Source organism: Aythya marila (genome assembly GCF_965140915.1).
Source record: "Aythya marila genome assembly, chromosome: 1".
Taxonomy (NCBI): Eukaryota; Metazoa; Chordata; class Aves; order Anseriformes; family Anatidae; genus Aythya; species Aythya marila.
Genome location: NC_139042.1, coordinates 126,989,484 through 127,015,991, shown reverse-complemented (window position 1 = coordinate 127,015,991; position 26,508 = coordinate 126,989,484). Strand labels below are relative to the sequence as shown.

Sequence of the window (26,508 nt, the reverse complement as noted above, 5' to 3'; positions counted from 1 at the left end):
AACTGGCTGCCTATGGCCTGGATATGTATACTCTTCTCTGGGTAAAAAACTGTCTGGAGGGCCATGCCCAGTGATTAATGGAGTTAAGTCCAGCTGGCATCCTGTTACAAGTGGTGTCCCCAAGAGGTTGGTACTGGGGCTTATCTAGTTTAATATCTTTATTGATGACCTAGATGAGGGGATTGAGTGTACCCTCAGTAAGTTTGCAGACGACACCAGGCTGGGAGGTAGTGTTGATCTGCCTGAGGGTAGGGTGCCCCTTCAGAGGGATCTGGATAGGCTGGACTGATGGGCTGAGGTGAATGGGATGAGGTTCAACAAGGCCAAGTGCTGGGTCCTGCACCTGGAGCACAACAACCCCAAGCAGCACTACAGGATGGGGGATGAGTGGCTGGAAAGCTGCCTGGCAGAGAAGGACCTGAGAGTATCAGTTGATAGTTGGCTGAATATGAGGCAGCAGTGTGCTCAGGTGGCCAAAAAGGCCAACAGCATCCTGGCTTGTATCAGAAACAGTGTGGCCACCAGGTCTAGGGTAGTTATTGTCCCCCTGTACTCGGCTCTGGTGAGGCCACACCTCTAGTACTGTGTTCAGTTTTGGGCCCCTCACTACAAGAAAGACATCGAGGACCTGAAACGTGTCCAGAGAAGGGCAACAACACTGGTGAGGGGTCTGGAGAACAAGTCTTACAAGGAGCAGCTGAGGGAGCTGGGATTGTTAAGTCTGGAGGAGGCTCAGGGTAGACCTCATTGCACTCTACAACTTCCTGAAGGGAGGCTGTGATGAGGAGGGGGTTGGCCTCTTCTCCCAGATAACTAATGATAGGACTTGAGGAAATGGCGTCAAGTTGTGCCTGGGGAGATTTAGGTTACAGAATCACAGAATCACAGAATTTTCTAGGTTGGAAGAGACCTCAAGGTCATCGAGTCCAACCTCCAACCTAACGCTAACAGCCCTCCACTAAACCATATCCCTAAGCTCTACATCTAAACGTCTTTTAAAGACTTCCAGGGATGGTGACTCCACCACTTCCCTGGGCAGCCTGTTCCAATGTCTAACAACCCTTTCCCTAGCCCTGCTGGTCACGCTGTTCCTGATACAAGCCAGGATGCCGTTGGCCTTCTTGGCCACCTGAGCACACTGCTGGCTCATATTCAGCCGACAACTAAGTTAGATATCAGGAAAAATTTTTCTCTCAAAGAGTGTTCAGGAACTGGAACAGCCTGCCCAGAATGGAGTCACTGTCCCTCATGATGTTCAAGAAGCGCCTGGATGAGGTGCTACGATGTACAATTTAATAGCTTAGTGGGTAGTATTAGTGATAGGAGGACAGTTGGAGTAGATGATCTTGTAGATATTTTCCAACCTTGTGTTTCTATGATTCTAAGGACTTGTCCAGTCAAATTCACAGCGTCTTCAAGAATGGAGATCTCCAAGACTTTCTGGATACCCATTCCTGTTTGACCACATACACAGTGAAGAATTTTCTCCTTATGTCTTATTAGGATTTCCCTTATTACAGTTTCTGTTAGTTGCCTCCAGTGCTCTAACCAGCACTGGCAGAAAGTAAGTATGAATCTGGGAGGACAAGACAGAGGTGCTGTTGGCTTTCTTGGTCACCTGAGCACACTGCTGGCTCACATTCGACTAGCTATTGACCAATACACCATTTCTTTTTCTGCCAGGCAGCTTTCCAGCCACTCATCTCCCAGCCTGTAGTGCTGCTTGGGATTGTTGTGCCCCAAGTGCAGGACCTGGCACTTGGCCTTGTTGAACTTCATACAGTTGGCCTCGGCCCATCAGTCCAGCCTATCCAGATCCCAGTGCAGAGCACCTTCCTACCCTGGAGCAGATCAGCGCTTGCACCTAACTTGGTGTCGTCTGCAAAATTACTGAGAGTGCACTCGATCCCCTTGTCCAGATCACTGACAAAGATACTGAAGAGAACTGGCCCCAATACTGAGCCCTGGGGGACACCACTAGTGACCGGTCTCCATCTGGATTTAACTCCATTCACCATGACTCTTCAAGCTAGGTCACCCAGCCAGTTATTAACCCAATAAAGTGTACACCTATCCAAGACTTGAGCAGCCAGCTTCTTCAGGAAAATACTGTGGGAAATGGTTTCAAAATGCCTTACTGAAGTCTAGGTACCACTTCCACAGCCTATCTGTCATCCACTGAGTGCATCATTTTGTTGTAGAAGTAGATCAGGTCCATTGATCAGGACCTGACTTTTATAAACCCATGCTGACTGGGCCTGATTTGTCCTGTAAATGCTGTGTGATGGCACTCAAGGTCATGTGCTCCATGAGCTTTCCTAGTACCAAGGTCAGACTGACAGGCCTGTAGCTTTCCAGATCCTCTTTCTGGCCCTTTTTGTAGATGGGTGTCACATTTGCTAGCCACCAGTCGACTGGGATCTCCCCTGATAACCAGCTCTGCTGATAAATGATGGAAGTCAGCTTGGCAAGCACTTCCAGCAGCTCCCTCAGTACCCTCGGGTGGATCCAATCTGTCCTCATAGACTTCCATACATCTAAGTGGATTAGCAGTTTGCTATTTCCTCATGGAATATGAGGGCTTTATTTCACTCCTTGTCCCCACCTACTAGCTCCCTATCTACCAGATGAAACATTGTACCTTACTTTCAGGCATTCACTTCCTATTGCAATGGTAAGTAATTCTGGTTAGTTCAGCTGGTAGCTCATAAAACAGAATCACAGAACAGAATCGTTTTGAAAACCTCTAGTACCCATAAATTAGGACTTGGCTCTACTGAATATGGTGAATTTATTCAGTTCACAAACATCTTTCAGCACATTAGGTAGAGGATTTTTTGTTTGTTTAACTAAGGAACAACTTCAGTCTTTAAGATTATTTTCAAATTAAATAATAAATATTAATGACAAAGCATTTTTTAAAAATTTTATTTTAGGGAAATTTCCAAATAAGGCATATACATACATGCAAACATACATACAAGGTGTATATACATATATATACAAGGAAAGTTTGTATATGTGATACTAAACAGATGTCTATTTCCATACACAGAACTTCAAAGAACTCATGCAATGAAATTACACTGAGAAATCTAGAGACTTCATTTTATTCTAGGAAGTATGACATGTACTTTGATAATACATGTCACGCAGTATGGTCCTTGGGCTCCAGAATTCCCAAACAATGTAGATAAAACAGAAGAACATAAGTAAAATTTGTGCACATTAGCTTGAGCTCTCATTGAATGGAGCACATCATTGTTATCCTTGTTTTTTTTTTTTGTATAGCAATTATATTTACAGTAGCACTGAAATTATATTTGGGTAATATTTTATTCTCACTATGACATTTGGCTCCACTTTTCAAAGAGATTGCTTCCAGGGATTCCCTGTACTCTTCTAACAAATGTACTTTTGTTTCTATAAATATCAGTACACATGCAAAGAGAATTTTATGGGTAAATAGATATCTGTGTTCTTTCTCTATTCCTATATCTCAAAAAGGGGAAGAGCTGGAAGAACAGATTTAGGAATGAGGGCATGACTAGGCAAAATGGTCAAAAAAAGGCTTATGAGTGTACTAGTTAGTATGTACAATAATTCAGTGGGTAAAATCAAGAATGTAGTTGGAGTGGCTTATGACTGGCAGGTGTAAAATGCTGAGGAAAGAAGAAATTCTAAGTGAGGCTTAAGAAACATAGAGATCTAAGAGAATGTGTGGTTGACCTTCTAGACAGTCATGCAAGTATCATTTCTTGACTGTAGCTAACTCTTTAAAAGTAACTCCTATGTTTTAAGCTTTTAGCTTGTAGATTTTTTCTCTCATTCGTAAGCCTAGGAGACAAAATGCAGGCAAAAGGAAAATTTTGTCTCTACTAATCTATCTATTGGATCACTGTTCTGAGAAAGCCGTATGATAAACAAACTAAAATAAAAATACATTAAAAACATCTCGTTCTTAGAAATGATATATAACAGTGACAGAACCTGCATCCCTACTTGCAGTGCTTCTTCAGGCAAAATGAATAGCACCTTTCTCACAGATCCAGAATTGCTTTGTGAAACAGGAGTTACTGGCATAAATAATCCGTCCATATAAGGAAGCGCAGAAGATGTGTTCATATAAAACTGTCCTAGAAAATGTAAAGATACGGATTAATAATGTCCTGCTGACATCATGTACTCTATATTTGGATTTGTAGTCATAGCGATTTGCCACTGGAATGTAGAGTTATTTCTCCCTTGGAGCTATTTTATTTCTACTATGTTGTCTTTTGGGGTCCAGGGCCTGTGACTGAGCTATAGTTTGTTACTCATTGTTCCTTACACAGGGCAGGAATTTGTAATCCTATAGCAGATAAAATGATCTACATGTTCCTTCATCACTGCGCATGTGGCAAACATGGGAAAGAGGAATCATAAATGTCATGAAGTTTATTGGAGCCCAGAGGAGAGAACCATACTGGTCTTAAGTTACAAAGGCTTACCAAGTTTTGGCTTCTCTTGAAAGAGCTGTTCCATCTTCCCAGTACCAGCCATTCCTTTCAGAGATGTATGATAATCCAACCCAATAAAACTGTGAATCCTGTGGCAGAGAGACCTGTAGCAATGCGAAGATCATCACAATAATATTTCAAAAATAAAACCCAAGCTGTATATCTTCCAGCTGAGAAGGTTCTGCAGCCAAAGGAGACGACTCTTACTCAATAGGTAACTGTTTCTATGCTTGTTTTTCATGAAACAGTGCTGACTGCTCTGATTATAGAATCTTTCAAATATCTTTAGTTATTGAACTGTGTCAAGACAAATGTACCCTGGATCTGCAAAAGAGCTGTTCTTATACAGAAAAACAAAACAAAACAAAACAAAACAAAACAAACAAACAAACAAAAAAAACACCTTTGTCTTGCTTGCTTTTAGGTATCTACATTACCTTTATGTAACTACAGTTCGGATATAGACATGGGAACACTGTCAAGGCCCCAGTTAAGGTCTGCAAAGATATGGCCAACAGAGCCAGTGGAGCTTGAGATATGATTCATCTCATGCAGTGGGAGTGGCACAGAATAGTGACTGTATTGTAGATCTCCCACTGACTGCAATGGAGCCTAAGAAAGTTTGAAGTTGCAGACCACTTACAATATAGATGCCTGATGTTAGGTGAGATGAATCCCAGCCTAGAGGGCAGATTCTGGTGCCTAAACACAGGCCTTTAACACCATTTGAGATGGCTTAAACTGTCTGAAGTTTTCACATATGGCTGATAGACAAAACCCAGAACCTGTGCCCTTATGAAGCACTACCTGAATGTGAAAGAGGACAATGCAGGTCATCTCAGATTGCACTAGACACCTATGCCTAGGAGCCTGAATCATTCCCTACATGTCCAAGTGCTACCTAAGAGGTTCCTCATCATCTTAGCCTGTTCAGATCATCCATATACTTTACTATTGCTTATTAGCATGTTTAGGGACTCATTCAAAATCTAAAATCTATGGGTGGCTTAACCTGGACTAGCTTCAGTCTGACTCCAGCTGCATATGCCAAACATGGAAGAAAGAGCAAACACTTAGACATTGGAGGTCCAATGACCCAGGGATTTATATTTCATACCAAAATTATCTCTTGAATTCACTGTTGAAGGTGTAGTGCTCAGGTGTTGCCCAGCAGTGTGGACCAGTACTCTGAGCTCAGGATCATAGAATCATAGAGTCATTTAGGCTGGATAAGATCTTTAAGATCATCAAATCCAACCATCACCTACCACTACCAAGTCCACCACTAAAACATGTACCTAAGCACCCCAACCACATGTCTCTTAAATACCCCTAGAGATGGTGACTCCACTACATCTCTGGGCAGCCAGTTCCAATGCCTAACCACTCTTTCTGTGAAGAAATTTATTTTGATACCCAATCTAAACCTTCCCTGGTGCAATATGAGAATGTTTCCTCGCTTCTTGTCCCTTGTCACCTGAGAAAAGAGATCAATATCCTCCTTGCTGCAACCTCCTTCCAGGTAGTTGTTAAGAGGGACAAAGTCATTCCTCAGGTTTTTTTTTTCTTTTCTTTTTTTCTCCAGACTAAAGAGCACCAGTGCCCTGAGACTCCTCATATGTCCTGTTTTCTAGTCCTTTCACCAGCTTTGCTGTTCTTCAGTGTTGATAGACTCCATTATAAACCACTTCTCCACTTCTGTGTCTACCTATCTGATTTTCATTAAAAAAAAAAAAAAAAAAATCAAATGGGCAATATTTATGCTTTAAAATAAAAGAGAGTTGAGAACCCCCATCTGAAACTGACTCCATATGGAAAAAAAAAAGAAGAATTTTCAGGGAACTGTCTTTCCTTTTAAAAGTTTTAGGTAGCAAAAAGCAAATAATAAGGTTTGGACTTTGTATAAGCCTAATAGCTGGTGTAGCAGAAGTTCCCAGGTATATGTTTACAATAAGTGAAAATATAGTCCTGCCAACAAATCACAGATTTATAATTAGGTAGCAAATATAAACAAATAAATAAATAAATAAGACTACTCAAAACTGTTAACTCCCTAAATCTTATTTAGTCATCATAATATAATCCTCTTCACTCTAGCCTTTCTGCCATCATTAATGTCAATCGATGAAGGGTATAACACAAAGACAAAACCCAGCCTGTTTACTGTCACTTTGCACAGCAGTGTGGTGAAAGGCAGCATGAATGACAGCACAGTGGTTAATCTAATGGCCACTCTAGATCAGGTGTAGATGTGGTTTTGATGCTAGGAGCCCTCAGAAATAAAACTTTCGGAGAGAGGTAACAGAAGTATGTATTTTGCATTCTGGGAGTCCCCTCCATGCTGCTAGTATGCAATTTGTTTTCTCTGTGAAAACCTATAGGTAATTAAGGTATTTTATAAAATGTTTGCTTTTATTCTTCATAACACACAATTTAGAAATTTTTTCAAGACATGAAAATCCTGTAGCTTGCAGGAAGACCACTTGACCCCGGGGGAAACCAAATAAAGGCACTGTAAATGACCAAACCATTTTCTGCCTGCCACATTTCTTGAAGTTAAAACACACATGATGTAAAGAATATATGAGGTTAAGGCTGTACCATCTTTGCTTTATCTTTCAGCACAAGAAGAGTAGAGTTTCTAGAGGAACAGAACTCCTGGCTTTCCTTCCATGTTTTCTTCTCCTTTGAAATGTAGAAGCAGCTGTCAGCTCCACTGCTTTGCCAGCTTGCTGGACAGAGAGCACATTTTGTTTCTAAAAGACAAAGAGTATTATGCAGATCTTCAAGGAATACTAGATTTTTAACTGCTGGCTTGTCTGGGAAAAGAAGATTAAGAGTAGCCATGAGTCAGCTGAGCTTCTGGGGGGGCCTGTGAAAGATTATTTCTCTGCAAAAGTTATTTTGCATGTTAACATGCACATATCCACATCTCAAATACTATCACAGTTAATAGCAAACAGTAGACGATCAGTTTATTTTCCCTGTGATTGTATAGTTTCTTAGGCAATGGGATCTCAAAGGGGATGATTTGGGTTTATTTACATAACCACTTTTACCATTGTTCTCTTTCCCTTCAGAACACAATGCTTCCCTCATTTCCTGCAGCTTCTTTCCTCCTGCAGAATCCTTGGGAACCTGAAAAACTGAAGTGAATGAAAATTCTTATCAGAGTACTTTCTTTAAAGAGTTTTAAATTGTAGCTTTGGGCATTCTTTTAATTTCTGTTTGTTTCATTTGCAAGTCGATTTGTGTGTGTAGATCATCTGCAGTTCATTCGTTTTTCAAAGGGGAGAAGAGAGTAGAGTACATATGCATTTAATAACTGTCTACAACTACCTGAAGAACACTTACAAAGAAAGAGCAAAACTGCCCTGGACAACAGAAAATGATATGACAATGGGCAATGTCGGCCACAATTTGAGATTTGGTCTATTCAGGTTGGACACTAGGAAAAGTTTTTCCCACAAGTGTGATGCAGCAGTAGAAAAGGAAGTGGTGGCATCTCCACTCTCAGAGTTTTTCCAAAGTACTATAGACAAAGCTACAGATTATTTTATCTAGGGTTACTGATAGTCCAACTGCCTCTAAGCTAAAACTTCTGTGATACTACAGAACACCCTGAGTGTCCTAGGCATTTGCAACTGTTTCCTTCCCCCTGAAAAGAAGCTGGAGACTACCTCTGCTTCCATATGCAATGTGGTATCACCTTCAATAGTTAATTGAAATGTTCCTACAGAAAATCTGTTGTAATCTTTGGGCAAATTCACCAGTCACTATACTTTGATGCATAGATTACATCATAAAATTGTCATTCCTGAAAAAAAAACCACACTGCAATCCAAGAAAGAGGGAATGATAACTGAAATATTCCAGTAACAGTCACGGGGGGTCACTATTATCCTGTGTAGCCAAGAGTATGAATCTTCTAGCTATGAACACTAGGAATTTGAGAAAGGATGCAGTCTTTTACTCCTCGTTTACTCCTCTAAATGCAGCTTCATCTGTTAGTATGGGAGTATTGTTGCAACTGGAAGCTATTCTGGAGGACAGTGTGGATGGGGTAAAGATTGTAAATGCAGATCAAAGTCATCTGGAGTGACTCGTGCAGATGCACAATGGAGGGGAGATTTGATAGGAAATTGCTATTCTTGCCATACTATTTCCATAGGTCTTTGCAGGAATGGTCAACAGGGGCAGATGAAGTGGTAGTACTGCTGGAATTCACTCCCATTATAGTACCCCAGGACAACCCAGTACTTACACAGGAACAGCAAGGCCACCAGCCCCATGAGCAGCACCAGGCTCAAAATGAAGAAAGCAAAGGCCACTGGCCACCTTTTGGCAGATGAGGCAGAGACTCCTGGAACAACAACAACAAAAACACATTTAGCAACAAAAAGAACAGTTCTCACCACCACACAGTGGTATTGCCTCCTCTCTGACATAATCATTTCATATTTATCTATTCTGCAGAGCTTCTTTTTTACTTATTGCTAAGTTTTTATTATCACACAGAATCACAGAATCACAGAATTTCTAGGTTGGAAGAGACCTCAAGATCATCGAGTCCAACCTCTGACCTAACACTAACAGTCCCCACTAAACCATATCCCTAAGCTCTACATCTAAACGTCTTTTAAAGACTTCCAGGGATGGTGACTCCACCACTTCTCTGGGCAGCCTGTTCCAATGTCTAACAACCCTTTCGGTAAAGAAGTTCTTCCTAAGATCCAACTCACTGTCCTGAATTTCCAGGAATTTTTTTTTGTTTGTTTGCTTTGAGAAATATTAGTCTATCCGCTGAGAATATTTATTAACTGAGGCTCTAATGCTTTAAAGCAAAACCTTGTATCATGAGGAAGGAGATCAGACTAGATTTTGCAGTTCCCACAGTCCTGGAAAGAATGAAACAAGCTCTAAGTCTCTCCACCTCAAATGGGAAAACAAACAAACAAACAAACAAAAACACAACAACATATAGTGTTAGATATATAATCAATTCTTGGCACTGTGATTGAGGAATTTCTAAATGTTTGCAATGTTTCAGCCTTAAACTGTGCATCTTTCTTCAGACTCTTTCTTCAGATTTTTATTAGGGTTCCATGTCTGATCAATAATAAAGTCCTCCAGAAAGTCACAGCTGACTCTCCCCCAATTAAAATATTTTCATGTATATTTATAATTCTTTTGGGAAGTGGTACTCTGCAGTTTTCTATAATACTTTTCCCAATCTGTTCGCTAGTGTTCAGGTTACATATATCAACAGTTATTATTCGAGACCAGTGTACCAGAGCAAGCATGTCCAGAGAAAAAGCCTTTTCTAAGGTGAGAAGAATTAACCTCCAGAGGTGCCCAGATGTCCGTATAGACTGGGTAACTCATGTACATAGCAAAAATTGAGGGAGATTGTCCTAACCCTCATTGATCAAAGCAATTTCAAAAGACCACAGATGACACTGCATTGCAGACTGATGTGCTGCAGGGTAGACCTGCCATTTCAAGGGTCCTAGACATCTTAGAAATGAGCTGTAATTGTAGCAGAGCTCAGGAAAGAACAACATGAAGTCCTGTACCTCTAACAGTGCAACTCCATGCAGCAGTACAGGTGGAACACTGACTGGCTAAAAAGCAGTTGTGCTGAAAAGGACTTCAGGGTCCTGGTGGACAAAGTGAATGTGAGTCATCAGTGTGCCCTTGTATCAGTGAGAGCTGACCACCGCTGGGGTGTATTGGCAAGACTGTAGCCAGTATGTTGAGTGAAGTAGTTGCTGGTCTACTTGGCAGCCATGAAGCCACATCTGGAATACTGTGTCCAAAGTGGAGCTTCCCAGTCAAGGGAGCTGTCAGCTCACTGTAGAGAGTCCAGCAGAGGACCATCAAGATAGTCAAGATAGGTGGCTGAAGTACCTGGACTTGTTTAGCTTGGTGAAAAGGATGACAAGCGTGGAACTAATTTCAGTCCTCCACTCCCTAAAAGGGCTTTATAAATGGAGCTAGACTCATCTCAGAAGTCTAGAGGAAGGGTATAATACAGAAGTCACAAGTTGCACTAGGAAAACCTCTGCTTAAGTATGAGGAAAAAAATACTCCCTTCAGCACTTGGAACAAATGCCCAGAGATACTGTGAGATCTCCATCCCTGGAGGTTTCCAAAACTCAAGTGGACAACACCCTGAACAACATAATCAGACATTACAGTCAGCCCATTCAAGAAGCAAATAGTGAAAGATGAGCTATATAGGTCCCTCCTAAGCTAATTTGTGCATAGGTCTGTCTACTTTACATGTTCTTCATGCACACTGAGAGGCCATTTAAGAGTTTGCTGAGCTTGCCATCTCACTTCTTTCCAGGAAACTCTGCCTTTATATCTGACTCCCTAATATTCATCCTCAGTTTTCTGTCTCCTGCTTGTTAACAGCTTCTCCATCTTCCTTTTCAAGCAATCATTCTCAGTGGATAGCCCTAGATCTTTTCCAAACAGTATCAGATTGATATGAGTTTAGTCTGTGAGTACTCTACTCTACCCCTAAAGAGCATCAGTAATACTTATTTCACATATAGGCCTGCTGGTTAAATTCTGAGCAACAGCAGCTGTGCTCAAGCTCACCTTTTTATGGGCTCAGATATTCCATAAACACAATCCACTGCATTACTTAACTCTCAAACTGCTCATAGAAAAATTTTGAGCATAAACGAGTAAAAATAACTCCCCATAAGAGATTACATTCACTATTAGGCCTTATAAACAGCATAGTTTTCTAATTCCAATGACTGAGGAAACTGCTTCAATTTCCAAAGGCTGCATTATCTGATAAAACTATAGTGTCTTCCTCTCTTGCAGTGCCCTGCTGTTACAAATGAGTCTTACCAAAAACAAAATAAAACAAAACAAACAAGCAAAAAAACTATATAAAGGTAACATTTGTCTTCTGTATTAAAGCAAATAGAAAAAAAAAAAAACAAAAACAAACACACAAAAACAAACTGTAGTAAATATAGATCTCAAAGACTTCAGAAAAAGTATCTTTAATCATCAGACCCTACAGCACAGAAGACTTCATTATTATTCTCTCTGCTGTTTCTATGAGCTTTAATTAAGAGTAGACTATGTAAATTCAGGTTACATCCTGATGTAGATAGAAAAATAATTTCCATCTGTACTTACTGTCTACTGTACCACAATTGACTTGAGCTTTAAATGCAGGATATTTGTTGCTGTTTGAATATCCACGAGTAATAACTGAAGCTGGTGGTCGTAAATTTAATGCGGTGTAGCCTTCCTCATCCTCCATCTCCAGCTTGTCACACTTTTTTCCTGCAACAAACGTACTTGGGAGATGGGGCACACTGCAGCAAGACCAAAGCTGGGGCAATGGGAATGGTTTACATTTCAGCATTTTCAGTGAAACCACAGAGGAAGCTGGCTCTGTTCTGATTACTGTGCCACAGTGGAAGTATAACACATTGAAAGCATGTTAAGAAGATAAAATTACTCTGTCAAGGATGGGTAGTAATTCCTTCTTGAACATGAAGACCAGGAGTCTTGGTTCCAGACTGGAGCCTAAGACTGTTTACTTCAGCTACCTATCTGATCTGATCCTGTAAATACAGCAAACATTAGGATTTTCTACCTCCTTGAAATACAATGCTCTCAAAATAGTTGCTATTTTGAGTTATGGTGTGAAAGATACCTGTTTAATCAGCAGTGCACAAATACAGCACAAGAGCTGCACTGAGAGCAGTAGGTTGATTTTCCAAATACTATTAAGAAAGAAATGAAAAATGAAATTATTTTGCAAAATTTCAATGAAATAAATGTTACAGATACAGTCAATGGTATGTCAAGCCATGCTTTTCTAACTTCCTTGTGCAGTTTTAGACTGGTAACTAGTTAGGAAGATCCAGAAAGAGGACCATTAGGGGAAAATCCTAATCTCTCTGAATCTGGAAAAATAATCAAATCATATCTAGAAGGAAAGTAACAAGTGGAGTGGAAGAGAGTACCTGATTTATCAAGAAAGGCTAACAGGGCTCTCCATGTAGCTTGGCATTGAATTCTGAGTGATTATGATAGACAGTGTTTGCTTTTTTTGTGTTAAGAAGGGCTGTGAGCAGGCAAGTAGGAAGTCTACAAGTTAATATATATATCCTGGGTAGTGTGCAGTCATTTCTGTGGGATATTGTAGAAGAAAAGAGATGTGCTCCTCCCCAGACACAGCAAAGCAATATGTGGAGCTGAGAAGCGTCTTTCAGGAACAGGGATTTCTCTTTTGAGGAGTGAGAGACTGCCAGGTGGAAAGAGATCAATAGAAACCCTTTAGGAGAAAAGGAAGTGAGTGATACAGCAGTGAAATTGGAAGGAAGGAAGGAAGAAAGGAAGGGAAAGAAAAAAAAAGAAAAAGAAAAAAGAAAAAGAAAAAGAAAAAGAAAAAGAAAAAGAAAAAGAAAAAGAAAAAGAAAAAGAAAAAGAAAAAGAAAAAGAAAAAGAAAAAGAAAAAGAAAAAGAAAAGGAAAAAGAAAAAGAAAAGGAAAAGGAAAAGGAAAAAGAAAAGGAAAAGGAAAAAGAAAAGAAGGAAGGAGAAAGAAAAGTTCAAAGTGCAGAGGAGAGAAGAAAAACTGAGCTGACAGGATGGTGAAACCAGGAGCTTGACAGGATTGATATGGCCACTCAGCCTGGGTCAGAGAAAGACAAGGCAACACTGCCGTTGCAGGGTATGCAGAAGTCACAGTGCAGTCCTCACTCTCTGTCTCTAGTCATTTGCCTTCTTCCACTGCTGAGATGTAGACCTTAAATGTCTTCAGACAGTGCCTGACTCTCTGTAACAGAGCAATTGCCCAGACACGGTGATTCACATTGTGGTGATATGGTGAGTCAGAAGGAAAATGCAAGAGAGGAATTTTCTGTGGTAGCTGTTCCTGTTCCTGTGTAAATTTCAGAGTTTCCTGTTTGCAAAATAACAACAGAATGGAAATACACTATAATGACTGAGCTGTTCTTACTATCTTCTTGTGCAGATGGTAGATTTTTTCAGAACAGAAATACATCTGGCTGCATGTATATCTTGAGTTATGTTCCCCATATGCAAAGAGAAGGTGTGAGGGAAAAGCTGGGTGTAAAGGATATTTTCAATTGGTTTTCCTATGCAGCCAAATACAAAAGGTGTAGCATTCAGTGTGTATTCGTGATGCCTTCATCATACCTCATGAATGCCTCATACTAAATATAGTGCAAAAATTCTTGTGCATCAGCCCTGAAAATTTTGACTTGGCACCTTAGTGTCAAGAGCTTTTCTGCAGATAACAAGAATCAAAATACGTCTGAGAATCAAATACATTTATGCTACTGTATTAGGCTGCAGTTTTCCAAAACTGTAACCTCTTTAGTCTTTGCAACAACTTCTCAAGCACAGAATGAAAATCTTTTGTGATAACTTTTATCTCACACAATTTTCATGAGGGAAAATAGGATGTAAAAGGCATTCTCCTGTATTATTTTCATAGATCTGAATTCAATAAGCAGCCTGCTAAATTATTATTATTATTATTGTTATTACAGAGCCACCCTTTAAAATAGATTCTGCTGCAAGAACAGAAGTAACAGTTTTTAATAAAGGCAATATGATGAGGTTTCACTGTCACTTTGTCCATTTAATGATCCAGGAAGGTAAAATTTCTTGTTTTTTCAGACTAAAATGACAAGGAAGATAGATGAAGATAGGAAGTTTTGGTCTACACTTGAACATAACAGATGTGTAAAAGTTATATAAAAGCTGTCAGAACAAAATGTCTCTATTTATTAACTAGAATGTGACCTTGTAAATTGCAATAGCTAGAGTTTATCACTTGGGAGGCAGGGGGAGTAGATTTTAGAAAAGTGAAACACACTGCTGTATACTACTGATTCAAAAATGCCATCACAACCCATACATAATAAGAGAATTTCTAATGTTTCTCCCTCTGTGAGCAAAAATTTCTTTTAAATACAGTCAGACAATGCACCTTTAAATCCTACAATGTTTCACCACCACTAGGATATGTTCTTTGCCATCTTCAGCCTTGCTGGACTACGTTTTTCACTTCAGTATGTGAACAACTGTAGGTAGGACACTGCCTTCCCTCCTTCTCTGGAGTGTTTTTGTTTGTTTGTTTATCAATTGCTTGAGTGTTTTAGTTATTGCTTTTTGAGAATAAAAAAACTAGCTGCTTCTGTTTTAGTAGCACAGTGCACTGTGAAACTACTCTAATCCCAGCTGCCTTTACAGTAACAAATATAGTTCCTGCACCACAGAGTGGTTTTGGACAAGAAGTAAGGTCACCTGAAAGACCAAGGCTGCAGAAAGGTACGATGTAGCTTTGTGGCTGCCTGTTGTGTGGACAGCTGTCAATCTCAGCTCATGTCTGTCTTTGACAAAGTGCATGTCTGTCTTTGACAAAGTCCCGTCTGCTCTTAGGCCTATCTCACAAATGAAGAAACATCCTAGAAACATCTTTTCTATTACCTTGCAGTAACTCTACTGTTAGAGAAAATAAAATCAGACTTATTTATTTATTTATTTATTTATTTATGACAAATTATTTATGGCAAAAGGCCTTTCATTAGCAAGAAAGGATGTGTCATGTTCAGGACAGCTTCTACATCAGATTTCTCATATACCTAGTATAAAGACCAAGAGAGACTCTGGGAAGTTACTGGGCAGAAGGCCTGCATTTTAACTGCAAAAGACAGGAACAGGTACAACACAAATTGAAAGGAACTGCTATGAAATGTTACCACAGAGAAGTGAATGGTGAGTTACCATTATTTATACTGTTTGTGAACACCCTGGCCCACCTTTTGAGAATGACTGTGTTTGTGTGTTGTATATTCCATCCTAGTACTGTCAGACCAGCAAGACCTCAGAAGCGTGTCCTGAATGGAAGCATTTAATCCTCGTAGTTGGTGTTATGTTCCAACTACATAGTTCCAACAAGTGGTATTAGGACTGTTATCAGTGGATGGTGCTAGGAGCAATTTCTTTATGTGTTTGCCTTGATACTGTGCTTTTTTTTTTTTCTTGGGCAACCACTTTTGCCCATTTTGTTCATCACTGAAGTTGGCTAAAACTGAGTAATAGTTTAGACATTTTGAACCTGAAAAAAACAGACATGGATCACTGGAGCCCATCACAGTGTGTGTTTCCTTAATGTGAAGACATTTTTACATGTGTCTGAAAGAAAATGAAAATGGGAAAATGTATTAGGTCTGACCCAACATATTTAAATTCTTATGTGATAATTTTGAAAAAAAAAAAAAAAAATCAACCTTGTTGAATATCTTCTAAACTCTCATAATCCTCTTGATCTGACAAACCATTCCTCTTGCTGGTGGTTGTTACGTCGCTGCAACTGGATGGCAGGCTTTTCACAGACATAGTAATCAACTGCTTCACATGCTTGGTTGTATATTGCATGATGGTAAATATATCCACAGAGGCGGGAACGTTGTAAATTATTTGTCCTATGATGCAAAAATCTTTATTATTTTATCCCATCTCATTCAAACTGTGCATTTTCACACTTTTCAGAAAGAGCTATCTTTGCAAGAAGTCCTCATTTATCTTTCACAAAGAATGCATAACCTCAACAAAGAAACAGAGTTTAGCAACATAATGCAATAACACCTAGGAGGCTGGCCTTGTCATGAATATGCCAACAAACACTCCCAGCAGACTGTAAGGCTGGATTCTAAACCTTTCCTGTACTTGAGAGTAAGAAACACTAATTGCTGTGTACTGAGTGTAGGGTATCAGTTAAGAGGATACTGTCCAATAATGAAAAAGCAGGCTGGAAAGCAAGAAAAAAAAAAATATTGTATTTCTGAAATAACATGTTAAACAGAATTGAAGTGATTCTAGAAAAATAAATGGTGCCTTATATTAAAACAAAACAAAACAAAACAAAATAAAATAATAATAACAATAATTAAAAAACAAACAAACAAACAAACAAAAACAACACAAAACAAAACACTTTTCTGTTGGAATTTTTCCATGTGTCCTCACTGAGGCAAGATATCAATTACAAGAGAAATGTATGACATTTATGGTCAGTCTGAAACTAAATTGTGAATAGAAACTGTCAGGCACCTTTTTTTCTCCCCAGTACTAGCGCCTAGATTAGCCTAGAAGCAGTCCTGGGTGAGGCCAAGAAAAATCTGAAATGGAAAAAGAAGACCCTGAATATACAAAAAATTGTATAGAAGTTGGTTATCCTATGTCTTTTTGGTGTTAAAAAAAGTGAGAGTAGCACATGGGTGAGGACCAAATTTATGTACTGCAGGAAATATCTGTCCACGTTATTAAAACTTACCAAGACTTTTGTTCTTCTGTAACAGTTGTGTTGTCTGCCCAGAACCAGCCTTTCTTATCAGCTCTAAATGATAATCCAAGCCAGAATGTTGTTCCAGGAAATTTTTTAACCAGTTCCTATACAGAGTAAGAATAATTCAAAATAGATATTCAAGACATTGTCTCAGAAGTTGCAAACCGTGATGGAAACTGCTCAAAGAACATAAATAATCACAAATTGCAAACCTATCATGACAAGTTCTGCTCTTAAAGGAAAGGGCTGCTATCCAAGGAGAGGTGATAGGAGAACTATTTTTAATCACAAAGATACACTTATGATCCTGAAAGACAATGTCACCCTTATCTACCTGATTTAAACCCTTTGAGGGAAATACTGAATCGCTGTTCTCCCTTTCAGTCGTGCATCATTCCTCCCCTTTTACTTTGCCCTTAGCATTTTTCATCAGTGAAAGGAAAGCTGCTCCAAGGAACTATTGGGTTTGATTTATGGAACATTTACATGTGGCTGTAGCACCATTTACTAATTTCCAAAAGCTGAAACATGACAACTAGAGGAGGTTTTACAGTTAGACAGTTAGTGATGTTTTCTTCTTAAAAAATTCTCTGACCAGAACAGGTAAGAAGGTAAACGGAAATGATGCTGCCTTTCTCCCTCCTAACTGAGGGAAATCTCTGAAGATTTTTTTTTTTTCTTTTTCTGTTGCTCTCTTCCTTCACTTCCCATTGTCACTCCTAGGGTGCTTCTCCATTTTCTTTTTTTCTTCATCTCTCTTGGTGCCCTGATTAAGAAAGGTAGAACAAACTGCACCTCTCGATCTTTATAGTAACCAATTTGCGAAGATGAGAATAAAGTTACTTTCTCTTCATTCTGGAGGAAACATTGCACCCTGCAGCTCAGAGAGAGGAGAATTGCCATTGTCATGTGTTGGAGTGTAGACAGGCCAAGCTCTGACCACTAGCTCTTGGAATACATTTTCTGCCTTCACTTCCAATGGGTGTGCTGTGATCTTGTGGTAAAAGCATTATTTCAGTCTACACCTGGCATTTTATCTTCCCAACCAAGTTTGTTTTCAGTTCCTAAAATGTTAAGCCAGACTTCAGCAACTCATTCCCAAGTGTCTTCATCTTATTTGAGAACATGAGACTAACTCTGGTGGAAAGAACTTTCACAAAATTGGGATAACTATGGTTTGTCTATTGGGAGAACAGGTTGAAAGAGTTTTTCACACTCACATCTTAGCAAATCCTCATAAGGATCCATAACACTTGTTAAATTAATGACTAAACTGACATAAACCTACTTTCACCAGTTATTCTAGTAGTAAGAGCCACAGCAAGCCATGGTAAGATGTGCTGTTGCTGACCACCAGCAACTGGAAGGGCAGCATTTTGTGGGGCAGTGACCAGATCTATGTCTTAGCCCTTCGCAGAGCAACATAACCACTGCAGAAAATTTCCTGCTCACAGTGCCATTTACAAAAATGACATGTGAAGTGCCAGGAAACTGCTAACTTCATAGTCCCTCTGCTGTGTAATGGAAGAACTGGGACTGTCCTAATGTACACGGTCTATGCCCTCTACCAAATTCATCAGGCTAACACTGCTGTTCTTGCAATAGGGCAGATTCTTTCACGCTAAAGAGTCAGAAAACAGGCCATACCAGCTTTGCCATCTCTTTTACCAGCAGAAGAGTAGAGTTTTGTGAGGAACAAAACCCATGACTCTGTTGCCATGTCTTCCGTTCAGTAGAGTGGTAGTAACACATATCACCATCACCTGGCCAATTCCAGTTTGTAGGGCAGACCACACAGTTTAGATCTGGAAAAGAAAACCATCACTCCATTGCTGCTCCTAGGCTGCCCTTAATCATTCTCGACCCGTGGCAACAAAATTCCTATAGAATGGGGATGTTTGCGACTGTCCTCATTCAGTCAAAGTCTCAGTGAGGTCCCAGAAGGTTTGGGTAATGAAAATGATGAAAACTTAATCACTGCCTATCTCATTCCATTAGGCCTTGAGGGAGATTCAGGTATTGCAGATGAGATTTATTTCGGGATTCTGCAATGGTGATTTCGCTTCATGTGAATGAACCCATCTGGATTCACATTTTAGTCAATGGAAAAAACAGGTGTGAAAAACATTTTTTGTCATTTCAGTTGTCTTTCTTGGCAGGAAATGGACTGTATCCTTGCACTGACAGTTTTTCTTCATTGACTAAGCAGGAGTCCTAGACAGTTAGTTTGTATGTTGAACAATATCTGTACAAATGAAAACCCCCTTCTCAACAGTCACAACAGGATTTCTTACTTCTCTGAATGTAGTTTCTGAAGGTAACTGCTTCTCTCACTGGCTCATTGTCAGATGTCACTTAAGTAACTGAGCTGTGACAAACTGATTTCACAAACAGTTCTACACTGGACACAGTCAGGAGACAGTAAACAAACTCTCGGGCTGTTTTAGCTGATGCGTCAGCACACATTAGCTCAGACTTTAGGATATTCGTGTCTTACCTAGGGAGGCAGACCTGAGTAGACACAGAAGACACATCTCATTTTCTTCCCTGTCATATTGAAAGGCAAAACCTCATGGAAACATATTAATTTACCATTATTTTGAAGATCTTTTCTTCCTCCCAAGCATAGCTGATTTCCAATTGCTTGCAGGATTTTTGAGAAATTTGCATGCAGATCATTCTTTGTCATGTTGAGGTCTCTAATCTGTGTCCTGTAATCCTTGGAACCTTTGGAAACTGAAACTTACAGTAAAAACTCCCTGTGCTGTTCACCAGGGAATGGCTTAGCAGGTTAGTAGGGAAAAATAAACAATATGAGAGATATTCCTCCCTGAACAGTTACTTGTAAGGGCTGTTGAGGTGGAGGACATTTGCATAGTGTATTTCTACAGTTATTGCTGTTTGACTAGTGGAATTCTATTTCTCATTTGAACATGAATTAATAAAAAAATCAGTGTCAATTTTAGCATATATTTCCATGGTATTGTTTTCCAGGCTCTGCTTTTTTCTAAAAACATGAACTTAGCTCTGGATCACACACTAGAATTGTTACAGATGTGAAATAAAGGAAACAGCCTCTTTACTGTGACACAGAGCTTTTTCTTTCCCTTCAGATCCAGAATTACTCGAACTTGTCAACAGGAAATTAACCCGTCATTAGTCAGTACAGCAGGATTGTGAACGCAGTTTTAAAGAGACCAGACAATGGCAGCCACAGAAAGCAGTTAATCTCCTATTCCAGTTCTTTCCACCTCCACTCCTTATTGCTCACTTCCAGCCTCATCACATCTAGAAGAGAACAAAGATGCTGTGGCAAGTGGATATATCTGGGAAGGCTGACCTGCTGTTGTCTTGGTTTACCTGTTCTCAGCTGAACCAGAAATTGCATCTGAAGGAGATGTCCATCTGACATCATTCAGTAGCTTGAGCCCCCCAGCAAACAAAAATGCACTGGTACTTACATAAAATTGCCAGAGTCATCAGCCCCATCAGCAATGCCAGGCATATTGTGATCAAAATCAGGACTACTGGCCACCAAGAGTGGGATGAAGTGGGAAGTCCTAGGAATAATTCAGTCATGAATTGGTATTTTGATACTAAGGGAATGGTGAACACACATTAGCTTCATTAAATTCCAGAGATCTTTGTGACATGTTAGTTAATAAATCATTGCTTTCTATATTACGGTAGTATATTCCTGCTGCAGAGAGTCTCTGCACACAGTAGTAGATGGCCAGACAAGGTAAGAAATTGAGAGACCACAACAACTCAGTGGAGAAAGTGGACAACCTCAGTCCTTTACAAGGCAATAAACTGTGAAATCAAGGTATTGTGAACTTTAGAAAACAAATTACTGAAAGATGAAAACACATATGTAATATATTGTTGTGGCAATTTGTGATGTGCAATATATTTCTGTGGTAATCTGCTAAATTTGCATGCCATAGTAAAGTCCTGTGGCACTTCTTGGTATTTAAGGTTTCTAGCTAGTATTTCATAAAAATGGGAAAGCACTAAATCCAAGGCAGATATTAAGTCTGCCACAATACAAGCTTTGTGGACAGTTGCAAACAGCTTGACTTAGTACAATAAAGTCAGTTAAAAAAAAAAAAGAAACATGGAGAAGAAATTGCTAGTCTAGAAAAGAGAAAGGTGGATTTAAAATTGGACAGTGAAGTGCTTAAGGAACAGGAACTGAAAGGATGAAGGAACAGGAGTGGAAACTATGCAGAGAAATGTGCAATCTGTGGTCAACATCTGTGGTGAAGCAAGCCCAGGCAGAATGTAATACAAGACCTCACACTGTAGAAACTCAAGCTGAGGAACTATAACAATTGAAAGAAATTCAAATACCAGATGTCTTGAACTGTGGCATAGTATTCAAAGTGTTGATCTGCTTGTGCTGCATCTAAGGAAGTAAAAACTTCCTTCAACATGCTGGCCATGATCCTGCTCATGTAGCTCAGTAGGCAGCTTACAATGAAAACATATTTGCAATAGTAAATCACTGCTGGCTCATATTTAACACCGCCATTCACCATAAATGTTCCAGCAGGGCTCTCCACAGCCTGACTGCTTCCCAGTTTGTATCACTGACTGGGATTAGTCCAGCCCCACTGCACAACTTCATGCTTCATCTTGTGGAATTTGATGGAGTGTCTGCTTACCCAGTCCTCAAATTTTTAAAGGTTCCTTTGTATTGAAGCTCTGTCATTTATTTGGTCAACCACTACCCCTGATTTAGTATCATTATAAATTTGCTGAGGACATGCTCAGTGTCATTTTTCAGGTTCTAGATTGAACACTATTGTTTCAATATCAGCCCCTGAGGTATTCTGCTTATTTCTAGCCACCAAACAGACATTCAGACATCACTTATTCCCCTTTGAGCCAGTAGTCTACACAGATTTCAACCCACCTAACGGCCCACTACCCAGCCTCTACTTCCTCAGCTTTAAAATGACATTATCAGTAAGAGACACTGACAAAAGTCTTGCTAAATATATATTACATCTTCCTCTCTCCTGGCTCCCACATTTCATCATAAAATACAACTCCACTCTAGAGAGGGGCTATAAACACTTAGTATTGTATAAAAGTAGAAATACCCAGGCCGTTGACAAAAAAACACTTCCCTTCTGCATTATTTTGCAAAGACTGATCTCACAGGCAGTGAGCAATAAAAGGCAATTGGAGATAAAGTCTACACAGGAGAATCATACATGTGTGCTTTTCACTTCCTAACAAGACATAAGGATACATTGACTGCTGGCACGTATATTTTTTACAGTCAAGGTGCTTCTATATGTGTTCTGAAGCTGAATATTAGGTATCTGGAAAGCCTCAGTAGTAGAAATTTAACTCAATAAGGCAGGCTTATAAGTAGACTAGTATGAATTGGAGTTAAAGAACAAAAATAAATTGCTTAATAAATAAATAAATAAATAATTTCCACCCCTACAAATATACAGTTCCAGGCTGAAGACTGAGTGTTATAGCCCACATTCCTTGAAACATTTAGATGAAAAGAAAGATTTTATGGTCTGATCATGAGGTTTCATATATAAATACAAAATATTTTCTGGAGACCAGTATGAAGTAAGACTGAGGAGTAGTTTTAGCTTTGACTGTTTTATTTGAAGTATTGCCTTAAGAGTTTTTTTAAGTAAAAGTTCCATGTAAAATACTGTGCAACCTCACACTACTGCTGCTACATCTGGCACAGCCAAATGATTCTTGGGCTAGGTCCTCCTTCCTCTACAGTAGGCCTCTTGTGGTCCCAGAATGGATATATTTATAGATTGTGGGTTTTTTTGTTTGTTTGTTTTTGTTTGTTTGTTTGTTTTGTTTTGTTTTTCTCTTTCCTTTCTTCCCCCATTTTGATGCTTGTGCCATCTCAGGATGGGGCTTTCTCATGAAATATATGTTTTCCACTCTGGGACACTGTAGGAGTACATCTGGGGACATGTGAGGATATTGCTGTCATCAGATGTTAAAGAAAGAGATTAGAGCTTAATGCAAAGACAGTTAAGAGTTTTTATTGTTGTTGTTTTTTAGTTTATATGTTTGTTTTGTTTGTTTGTTTGTTTGTTAGCCCCTGAATTATATTTTGGAAATATTCAAAACTGTAACTTAAGGAACACTGCTATTTTACAGAGTTCCCTACAAAATTCTCTTTAAATCACAAGTATCTTGTCCTCTGGTCTGTAAAACTCTGCTCCCAGAGCCTGACTCCACAAACAGTTTGCGCTTTATATGTCTTTTGTGCTCATCAGCTGCATCATTCAAATCAAGAGCTCATCTTCACAGACACTTGTAATCAATTTGACACAAATTAAGCAGAACTCCCAGAATTTAAAATACATTCACTGCTTTAATAAATATAACCATTTCAGAGACCACTGCATTAATTCAGGCTAGAACTTAAGGAGAGCAATCAAGTCAATTAAAGTTATTTGATTTTTAAACTGGAATGTAAGCATATGAAGGAATTAAATGGATCTGATAAACTTTAAAAATTTACTTAACACTTTTTGAGGTTTAAACAATTAGAACTATTTGTCAAACTTGGTATAACTCTCAGTAATATACATTTTCATTAAATAATAAGTTAATTGTTTGAGGTACACCTTCCAAACTCTGAAAAGTTCAGGTAGAAATGAAAGCAACAAAAAACAGAACACATGTATAACTAGTATAACTCTTCTAAGGGTAAAAAAGCTAACAAAGGCCCATTGGGCATGCAATTAAGTTAAAAGTATTCCCCATTCTATCTACATTAGAAAGAATAAATCATAAAAGCTTAATAGATACTATACCTTTTTCCTTAGGAACTTCAGGCTCTGGGACATTATCCAGCTCGTAGCAGTTTTCAAATTTCAGATTGGCATATATTGTTTCATCTGTCATAGCTGGTAAAGCTGAAAAAGCATCAGAACAAAAAAGAAGAAAAAAGAACTAACATTTGCAGCTAGTGAGCTAGGAAGAAAATCTACTCCTTTGCAGGGTCTCCTTATACTAGCAGACACAAATGAAACAGCACAGACATCAAAATACATCTGAACTTCCTCAGTTTGGATAGTGCCAAGCAAAAGTTCCCCTCTCACTGATTGCTATATTCTCTTTCTTCCTCTTTACCTCACTTCTACCCTCTCTGACTGTCATATATTTCTTTCCACTACTGAAGAAAACACAGATACCTCTTTATAATACATCTGTTTTTATTACAACTTTGTTTTTATTAGAACTTTATTTTAGGAAGATAGCATTTAATTCCGTATTACTTCAGGTTCAGCCGTGAAGCAAAGAATTGAATAACATGTTTTAAACCTTTTGGCTGTCCTTTAATTTGGGAAGCTGTATTCAGCAGCAGAGTTGTGATCATGCTTTATTTTCTGTATCCTACCAGAATGTGCCAATAGTAAACCAGAATGTAAACTTGTATCTTAAAACTGGCAAGCTGCACTGTTGTCAAAAAGAACTAAGCACTTCTGTTTGATGTTGGAACCTCATCTTAGATGTTTCAGACTAGAAACTACTGAACTAGAAGGACCTACTGACAAGGGCCACATCTTAGAAGATATTTACTTTTGCTCAGTAACCTGACATATTTTTTTTTTTCCATTTTTGGAATACATTTCTTCACATCTCATTTCTTTTCCAGATCAATGATATGAGGAAAAGCATACACTAACACTCAGGTTTTGAGTCTGCACAGTGAAGTGATTCTTCAGGAAAATAAGTTTCATAAATCTCCCTCACAGGAATGGACACAGCTGTAGAAACTACCTTTCTATGAGGTGAACTAACAGTCCTACAGGGGAAAAAAAGTAACAGGGGGACCTCGTTAGCCAAGGAGGGAGCTCACATTACATTTTATGAGAAATTAGCCAGCTGCTCCATTGTTTTTTCCCCTGGGTCCACTGTTCACTACACTTTTCTGGAGAACAGTGATTCTTTGATATCCTGATAGGGCAGTGTTTTGCTGTACTATTTCCAGGGAAGTTGTGGAGTGTCCTTCTCTGGAGATATTCAAGGCCCGTCTGGACGCCTACCTGGGCAACCTGCTCTAGGGAACCTGCTTTGGCAGGGGGGTTGGACCCAATGATCTCTTGAGGTCCATTCCAACCCTACAATTCTGTGATTCTGTGATTTCTATTATCCAAAAACTGTCCTAGGGCAAAGTTTGTAACAGCTGTCATAACTAAGACCATAAGACAATGCTTTCTAGAGCAACAGCAAAACATATAGCTGATACTAAAATGTCAGTGATTCTAACTAAAGCAGAAAGGCAGATAGGTACATGCTTTCATGAAAACAGGAGAATAGATTACTCACAGTGTTTTAACCCCGGTAGATTACGTTGTTTAACACTGTTGCAGTTGTGAAACTTTGCATGCACATGTTGAAAACAGGATGACTGGAGTTGCTGGTACAGTTTGTACAATTTAACAAAAATGAAGAACGCACATATGGTACCACTTGATTGAATAACCTAATGGTCATGATGCTTATGTACACTAATCTATCCCTGTTAGGAGTGCAAGGGTTAAAAAGATGAGCAGGGAAAAGAAGTATCTCTCCTTTGTACTTCTGGACTCACACAAATGAGATTTTAGTCTTTCATTTTTCCTTTTACATACTATGAAAATTAACATAAAAATTATTCTTTTTATCAATGCTAAAATCAAAATGAGCAGTCTTAAAATAAATAAATAAATAAATAAATAAATAAATAAATAGATCTTTCGATTGCTCTGTCAGCTGTGTAATTAGAACATCCAAAAACTATATTTTAAGATAAAATATATAAAAATCAGCCAAGGTTCCTGGAAATCAAACTCTGCTTGTGTTGCAAATGTACTTATATTAGATTAGCTAATTAAATGGTACTGATCTGATACAGAGAACACATCTGGAACAATTCTGAACAATTGTTGTAGCGAATGTTGTCTCAAACTTTAATGAGGTACTTCAGTGAGAACATGAACAACATGAAATGGGACATGAAATTGTCTTCTGCAGACACTTTTGAAGAGGAGGAAGTAATGACCAAAATGAGTTTCTTCTCCAGGACTGGGATGGTTTTCATCTGTGAGCCACAAAAACAAGCAGCTGTGCAAAGGGAAATAAGCATCAGGTGTTGGGGCTGGATCCCCTTGTGTATGTGGCTTCTGTGTTCCAGTACTTGACATATGATGCTATAGCCCTGGATAGGGAAATTTCCAACCATAACAAGGAACGTTTCTCCATGGCTTATTCTCCAGGCTGTCAATAGAGGGTCTGAATTTAAGAAGCTTCTGGGAGAAATCACCTTCTGCAAGACAGGGGCACACCAAAGAAAGAAGTCAGTTGTTTCATTTCCCCAAAAGAGGAGTATTAATAAATCAGCCATAGTGATTGCATGTGGGAGTGTCACCATTAAGGAAGAAGAAGCTCTTGTTCCACATCACCAAGGAAAGGCAAGACTCTTGTCAAAACCACCACTATGGTCTAATGGTCCAATAAAAGCCATTGCAATGCCATTCTATGCCCCAGACATGCCTTGCAAGTGTCAGGCAGCAAAGTGGGAAGAAAGAGACTGGGGGACAGAAACTACTTCTCACCAACAGGAGGGAGTACCCATCAATGAAGTGTTTTGTTTAAAC

The 26,508-nt window shown here is 39.1% G+C and overlaps 2 protein-coding genes across 6 annotated transcripts; both read right to left on the bottom strand.

The window, feature by feature from the left end:
• Positions 1-3,261: 3,261 nt before the first annotated feature.
• Positions 3,262-13,672, bottom strand: LOC309874016 (natural killer cells antigen CD94-like). Of its 4 annotated transcripts, XM_082751900.1 has the most exons (8): positions 12,193-13,669; positions 11,995-12,100; positions 11,667-11,816; positions 8,764-8,862; positions 7,559-7,645; positions 7,101-7,255; positions 4,491-4,603; positions 3,262-4,136 (listed from the first exon to the last, which is right to left on the bottom strand). In XM_082751900.1, exons 3-8 carry the CDS (start codon positions 11,791-11,793, stop codon positions 4,016-4,018), a joined length of 702 nt encoding a protein of 233 aa, XP_082608026.1. In that variant the 5' UTR covers positions 11,794-11,816; positions 11,995-12,100; positions 12,193-13,669; the 3' UTR covers positions 3,262-4,015. The 4 variants fall into 4 exon arrangements, with proteins under 4 accessions (XP_082608026.1, XP_082608028.1, XP_082608025.1 ...); XM_082751902.1 differs by lacking the exons at positions 11,667-11,816; positions 11,995-12,100 and adding an exon at positions 9,348-9,397 and having other exon boundaries at positions 12,193-13,672; XM_082751899.1 differs by lacking the exon at positions 12,193-13,669 and having other exon boundaries at positions 11,667-12,068.
• Positions 13,673-15,038: 1,366 nt separating this feature from the next.
• On the bottom strand, positions 15,039-23,939 carry LOC309874017 (C-type lectin domain family 1 member B-like). Of its 2 annotated transcripts, XM_082751903.1 has the most exons (7): positions 23,680-23,936; positions 20,323-20,421; positions 19,454-19,597; positions 18,509-18,666; positions 16,850-16,965; positions 15,804-15,998; positions 15,039-15,708 (listed from the first exon to the last, which is right to left on the bottom strand). In XM_082751903.1, exons 1-6 carry the CDS (start codon positions 23,768-23,770, stop codon positions 15,827-15,829), a joined length of 780 nt encoding a protein of 259 aa, XP_082608029.1. In that variant the 5' UTR covers positions 23,771-23,936; the 3' UTR covers positions 15,039-15,708; positions 15,804-15,826. The 2 variants fall into 2 exon arrangements, with proteins under 2 accessions (XP_082608029.1, XP_082608030.1); XM_082751904.1 differs by lacking the exon at positions 19,454-19,597 and having other exon boundaries at positions 23,680-23,939.
• Positions 23,940-26,508: the final 2,569 nt, after the last annotated feature.

What these genes read in the sequence shown, in the direction of transcription:
- LOC309874017 (XM_082751903.1), bottom strand. Translation starts at nt 23,770, where the DNA reads ATGACAGATGAAACAATATATGCCAATCTGAAATTTGAAAACTGCTAC. An exon ending in TGAAGTTCCTAAGGAAAAAG is followed by an intron (nt 20,422 to 23,679) that starts GTATAGTATCTA and finishes AATTATTCCTAG; the next exon opens with GACTTCCCACTTCATCCCAC. An exon ending in TAAAAGAGATGGCAAAGCTG is followed by an intron (nt 16,966 to 18,508) that starts GTATGGCCTGTT and finishes TACTCTGTATAG; the next exon opens with GAACTGGTTAAAAAATTTCC.
- LOC309874016 (XM_082751899.1), bottom strand. Translation starts at nt 11,898, where the DNA reads ATGCTGAAATGTAAACCATTCCCATTGCCCCAGCTTTGGTCTTGCTGC. An exon ending in TGAAGGGAAAGAGAACAATG is followed by an intron (nt 7,256 to 7,558) that starts GTAAAAGTGGTT and finishes TTTGTCTTTTAG; the next exon opens with AAACAAAATGTGCTCTCTGT. An exon ending in TGAAAGATAAAGCAAAGATG is followed by an intron (nt 4,604 to 7,100) that starts GTACAGCCTTAA and finishes GCATTGCTACAG; the next exon opens with GTCTCTCTGCCACAGGATTC.